The sequence below is a fragment of the Marmota monax genome, unplaced genomic scaffold (genome assembly GCF_021218885.2).
Source record: "Marmota monax isolate L192 unplaced genomic scaffold, Marmota_monax_Labrador192_F-V1.1 WCK01_AAM20220418_F8-fsc00019, whole genome shotgun sequence".
NCBI classification, from domain to species: domain Eukaryota; kingdom Metazoa; phylum Chordata; class Mammalia; order Rodentia; family Sciuridae; genus Marmota; species Marmota monax.
This window is the reverse complement of record NW_026695242.1, coordinates 18,256,297-18,262,894: the sequence shown is the minus strand read 5'-3', so window position 1 is coordinate 18,262,894 and position 6,598 is coordinate 18,256,297. Positions and strand designations below refer to the sequence as shown.

At 37.9% G+C, this 6,598-nt stretch overlaps 1 protein-coding gene across 6 annotated transcripts in view; it reads right to left on the bottom strand.

Moving 5' to 3' along the window:
- Positions 1-3,708: 3,708 nt before the first annotated feature.
- Positions 3,709-6,598, bottom strand: part of Slc16a9 (solute carrier family 16 member 9) — a 63,280-nt gene continuing 60,390 nt past the window's right edge. For all 6 annotated transcript variants that reach the window (XM_058578042.1, XM_058578039.1, XM_058578041.1 and 3 more), the window contains one exon: positions 3,709-6,332. In XM_058578042.1, coding sequence (XP_058434025.1) covers positions 6,154-6,332 — 179 coding nt within the window. In that variant the 3' untranslated portion in view covers positions 3,709-6,153. The remainder of the gene's footprint in view (positions 6,333-6,598) is intronic.

Here is a 6,598-nt window from a genome sequence, read left to right as displayed (position 1 = left end):
CATTTAGCAACTTTGGGAGGGAAACAAATTTGACCCCTAACTCATTGTTTACCCCAACATCAATTTATGGTGGAGCAAAGGTTTATGTGTAAGAAATGAATCTGTGAAACTGCCCATTGCTGATTTCTTTCTTCTTCCTTGCTCTCAATACCTCGATTATGTTCAGATATTCTTCAGGGCCCTCCCAAATCCCAGTGTTAAATCTCCATGGGTCATTTTGAGTTTTCTCTCTAATGCCATTGACTGCATTGGAAATGGGCATGGGACATGATTCAGATCTGAGACTTGCCATGGCCTTCTGAGATGATTTTCTACTTTGTCGGAACCTGCAGTCTGAGGAGGAACCTCAATTTTCTTCCTCTGTAGTTGTCTACATGTGATATTTCAAAGGTGGACATATAGCCTTCTCAGACAATGAAGAGAATTAACTCTGAAGCTTATGACTGCAAAACAGAAAGACATAAGGAGCCTTGGTCCCGGATGACATCACTGAGCCACAAAATGAACTAGCTCCAGATTTTTTTGCTATGCAAAATAATAAATACTCTCAATATACTTTAAGTTTTTAATTTGATATCTTATAATTTATGGTGAAACAATCCTGACATGCATTTGTAAAAATAATCTTGGGGAGTGAGATTGGCCAAAATGTATTGTTATATTGTGTGCATATACATATATGTAACAACAAATCCCATCATTATGAATACCTGTAATACACCAATAAAAAGTATGGGACAAAACCTGACATAATAAACTAAAAATATTATTTGAATGAAAAAAATTAACAAGAAAAAATAATCTTGGGGTGGAGAAGTCCTTTCTAATTAAGACAAAAAACTCATAATGCAACAATAAGTGTTGGTGAGGATGGGGAGAAAAAGGCACACTCATACATTGCTGGTGTGACTACAAATTGGAGTAGCCAACGTGGAAAGCAGTATGGAGATTCCTTGGAAAACTGGGAATGGAACCACCATTTGACCCAGCTATCCACTCCTCGGTTTATACGCAAATGACTTAAAAACAGCATACTACAGGGACACAGCCATATCAATGTTTATTGCAGCACAATTCACAATAGCTAAACTGTGGAACCAACCTAGATGCCCTTCAAAAGATGAACGGATAACGACAATGTGGTATATGTACATAATGGAATATTACTCAGCAATAAAGAGAATAAAATCATGGCATTTGCAGGTAAATGGATGGTGTTGGAGAATATAATGTTAAGTGAAGTTAGCCAATCCTAAAAAACCAAATGCCAAATGTTTTCTCTGATATAAGGAGGCTGACTCATAGTGGGGTTGGGAGGGGGAGCATGGGAGGATTAGATGAACTCTAGATGGGGCAAAGGGGTGGGAGGGGAAGGGAAGGGGCATGGGGGTAAAAAAGATGGTGGAATGAGATGGACCTCATTACCCTAAGTACATGTATGAAGACACAAATGCTGTGAATATACTTTGTATACAACCAGAGATGAAAAATCGTGCTCTATGTGTGTAATATGAATTGTAATGCATTCTGCTGTCATATATAACAAATTAGAACGATAAAAAATACCACTTAGAAAAAATATATATTTCTCTTTTTTTGCCAGGAGAAAGCATTAAAAGTAAATGACTCTATAGGACAAAAATACATGCAGTAAAAAGCAAGTAATGTCACTGTAATCTGCTGAGAATAGAATCCCAGAAGACTTGGCAAGACTTTACATTCCCCCAAGAGTAAGTCTCAGAGGTGTCCTGGAAAGTGGGGTGAGGTGGCCCCTGAGCTCAAGCCAATTAGCACTCAGTAAACAAATCAGATTAATTTCCTTTCTACCCAATTTCAAGCCCACTTTCTGAGCTGCTCACCTTAAACTTTTAAGGCAAAAAAATAAAAGTTCAAATTTCCATAGCAATTCAACTTGAAAGGTGGATTCTGTTTGACTGGTGAAGGAACAGCTTGTGTTTTGTTTTGTTTGCTGGGTGTCAGAGCTTCTGAATGGCAATTCCAGAAAAATCTGCTGAGTCATGAATCCCTGAGGATAAAAGATTTTGACAGAAACATTCTCCGGGGAGGGCAAGAGCTGTGACAGTTGGACAAGTTAAGGATAACAAAAGGCTCATTATTCTCCTAAATGAAGCCTGTTACTGCAATCATTTACCCCTCACCTGTGCCAGGAACATTGGCCGCCTCCTGCAGGTACTGAGAAGCCATAATCTTAGAATGGCCAAGAAGAACAAAGGCTAATGTTTACTGGCTGTCTATCACATGTCAAGGATCTATGTACTATTTAATTCTCAAAATAGCTCATATATATAAGAAAATGAGGCTTTGAGAGCTAACCATTTTCTCACTGTCACCCAGCTACAGGCACTGGACTAGGTAGGATTTGAACCCAGGCAATCTGCTTGTGGAATCACAACCTTCCCCAGTGTGTTTACTGAATCCCCAAATAGCATCCATGTGTTTGTTCATAGGTCTCTGATCATTTCACCTGGCTGGGCTAACTCCAAACTCAAAGAGGGATCTTACTAACTGCACTTCTGACAAAATTAATCAGACAGCAAAAGGTCCCAAGATTTTGATCAGAGAGAAAAAATGGTGTAGCACTGCTAATGTAAATTGTGTTTTTTGTGTTTAATGAACTACTCCTTCTCAGTAAAAGTAAGAATTATTTCCTTCAAAATAGAGCTCTCTTTCATTTCCTGGAACATCCTGATGGTGTTGAGGTTACCTGAGGTCATGGAACTTCTAGATCAGCACTTGCCATCCAGTCATGAACTCCTCATGCTGAATTGCAGTAGTTGGGAATTGTTCCTCATGGGGCCTTTACAAGTTAGTGGCTGAAACTGTCTCCTGAAAACAAGATTGCCCTAGAGACAATGAGATCAGCACCTGGCTCCTTAAGGCTCATCCTGAGAGGGAGGAGGCAGAAAGGAGTGAGGAACTGCTAAAAAAAAAGTCAGGGCAGAGGGCGACTGACAAACTCTACACCATACTTCCTGAACTCAGCTTGAGGCACTTCCAGGGTCCAAAAGTATCTTTCAAGTCAAAAAAGAAATATTTTATTCCAATCAATATGATTTTGTTAAGTATTTTTTTTGAATGCTAAATCTTAGGAAAAAGGGCAAGTCCTGAATAATTATTTATATAACTAGCAGAAGGGTCGCAAGTTTGAGGACTGCCTGGGAAATTTAGTGAGACCCTGTCTCTAAAGAAAATGGAAAGGTAATGTAGCTCAGTGGTGGAGAGCTTGTGTAATGTATGTGTAGGTCCTGGGCTCAATTCCCAGTAGTGTAAAAAAGAAAAAGAATTCCAAAAATGTTTAGGCTTTCATGGTAGCATGCACTTGTTGTCTCACTGTAGTACCAGCTACTTGGGAGACTGAGGCAAGAGTTTGGGGGCAGCCTAGACAACATACCAAGACCTCATCTTAAAAAAAAAAGCCTTAAATGATTGGTGGGATCATTATTAAGAATCTAAAAATAATCTGTCTTTTCCTCAAGAGGATTCTGCAGGTCTGATATATTAACTTTGGGGCAGGCAATGATCAAATTAGTTAAGCAATTTGACTTTTGAATATTCTGTTACCTGGTCATCAAATTCTGGAAGTCTGAATTACATTATGAAATGTATATTTGCATTCAAGTGAAGTGGCACTATAATTGAGAAGAAAACTAATAAGACAGAAAGCAACCAAACTGATACAAAACAAACTGATGTAAAAATATTTATTGTGACTTAAAATTCATTCCCTAGACAATGGATAATGCCCACGTTGAATGGTATTAGTAGACACGGTGGATACATTTGGATAATTATCAACATTGATGAATGCAGAGACATCACAAAAGTCAAACTTTTTCAGATTACTTTCTAGAACATAACATTGGCAAAAAAGGAACTTTCAATACAAAAACATGTAGCTGTTTTTTTTTTCTTTTAAATGTCACTCGTTCATTTATTTTGCTAACCTTGAAACCGACTAAAGAATGAGGTACAGAAAACTTTCCAGAAGTCTGAGTATGGAGCAGAAGTCCAAGAGGACTTGGAGCCCCTTTATTGCATACTGAGTAGGATTAACTCCAATTATGAATTCTCCATACTCCAGGTTTACTACACAGGAAAGTACTATTTACCTACCTCACAGAGGTGTTTCGAGGGCTCAGATTAATAAAGTGCCTCAGATGCCTTTGAAGAAAGGCAAAACAGAAGAACAAAAATAATCATGTATTTCAAAAGAAATGAAAAGACAATTTTGGCACAATGGGAAGGATTCTGTTTAAAGAATACTTGGCTATTTATAAAAACCTCAGACCTTGTGGTTTTGTTTTTGTTTTTTTAAGAGAATAAATGTCTACTTATTGTCAATCTTTTTAACAGTCATTTGCAACCCAGGCCTTATTATTAGAATCATTTGTAGAGTTTGTTAGAAATAGAGATGCTTGGCCACAGCCAAATAGACTTACAGAATTAAAACATTCAGAATTAAAATTTCTAAGCATATCCATGTCCCTATAATTTTTGAAGGATCTATAGGAGATTCAGATACATGCCAAAGTTTAAAACCCCATTTCTTTAGAGGGAAAAACTATCAATTTATTAAACATTATTTTCTTTCTAGAACATTGTTCTTAAGATTAAGTGAGATTGGAAAGGGTATCAACTTATCAGGATTTTTTTACCTTCCCATGTTCCACACAGACTCAGAGCACACACACACACGCACGCACACACGCACATACATACACCACACACTTTTTAGTTCTGCCCTTGAATTAAAAAATGATAGTGGTAAGATCTGATAGTAGCAAATAAATGCTTTTTCAGGAAGTTATGCAAAGGTTTGCAACCCATCACCACTGTGCCCAAAGCAAATGGATATTTCCTATTTGCTAGGAGGAATGGTTAAAAAAATACATTTCCAATTTGGAAATGGGTAAAATCAGCACTTCTTGTGAAATGTCAGCTGAATGGATGATGACAAACACAAGTGAGTGAGGTTCTAGTGGACAGCCATGAAGAAGGGCTCTGGTGGCTGCTGCTGGAGTTTGCCTGCATCTCAGCAAACATCTTAGGAATCAAAACAGTTGATGCACCATGGGCCCCAAACACCATGTGAGTAGTTCAAGGTAAATAAAACAGAATAATGGAAACTGATGACTATAATTTAAAATTTTTTTAAGTGATCAGTTTGTTCCACTGCAAGTTTTAATGCTATTTTCTGTCTGTTTGTTTGTTTGATAGTACTGGAGATTAAACCCAGGGGTGTTCAACCCTTGAGCTATATCCTCAGTCTTTTATATTTTACTTTGAGACTGGCTTTCACTAAATTGCTGTGACTGGCCTAGAATTTGCAATTCTCCTGCCTCAGCTTCCTGAGTCATGAGGATTACATGCATGCACCACCATGCCTGGCTTAATGTTGTTTTTATAACCACTTTTATTTCCAGAAATGAAATGGCTTTGATGTCTTCTACTGACTAGCAGCAGGTGTAACAGAGAAGGAAGTCATTTACTTCCTAGTGACCTTCACACATCTCCCATCATGAGGCTTGCATCAGTTTTATTTATTTTTATTTTTAATTTTGGGGGATACTGGAGATTGAACCTAGGGATACTTTAACAATGGGCTACATCCCAGGCCTTTTTATCTTTTATTCTAAGACAAGGTCTCACTAAGTTGTCCAGGTTGGCCTGGAACACAAGATGCTCTTGCCTCAGCCTCCTGGGTTCCAGAAAGTATAACTGGTGTGTGCCACCACACCCAGCAGGCATCAATTTTAAAATTGAAGAGAGTCCTCTGGGTGTTTTGTAGTGGAACTAAGGGGGGTTGGCAAAGAATTTATACTTCTTTACGCAGAGAAAATCTTCAGAGGCTGGACAAATGTTTTACAATATGAAAAACTAATGAATAATAGTAGAACAGAATAGTCTACTTTGGGGGAGGGAGGGAGGGGAAACATACAGGAGACAGAGGCTACACATACAGTACATAAAGAATAAAATCTGTTTTAAAAAAATCCACATTCAGAGTCAGCCACAGTGAAATTTTGTTGTGAGAAAACAGTCTTTAACTGTAGAGAATTTGCTTGAGAATTTTTAAAAAATATGTTTTGCTCTATGGTATAAAATGGCAAAAGAATGGCTTCCAATATTCCTCTAAACATTAGAAGCAACTTTGTACAAAAATGTTGTTGGAGTTGGCTTAGGGAGTTTGTTGTTGCAGGTATCCCAGGATGGCAAGGCTGCCAGCAGCAGAATAAAACCTCCCAGCAGAACACAGAAGCCACTAAAATAAAATGCAATGTCATAGGTTTGGGTCCAGTCATAAAACCAACCTGAAATGACAGTAAGAAAAAAGTGAGTCTCATAGAAATAGTACGAATACCAACCCCATATCCAAGTTCATCAATTTTATATGCAGTTAGGATTAGGAAAATTTTCTATATGTTACCCCACTTACTTCTAACATGGGTGGGCAGACATTTCTCCCAAATAAAGAATGGGGGCCACGCCGGAGAAAGTATGTTTGGTTCCTCAACTATATCAAAGTGATCTTGAATAATGTTGTGCAAATCTGCACTATTATCACAATATGTATTTC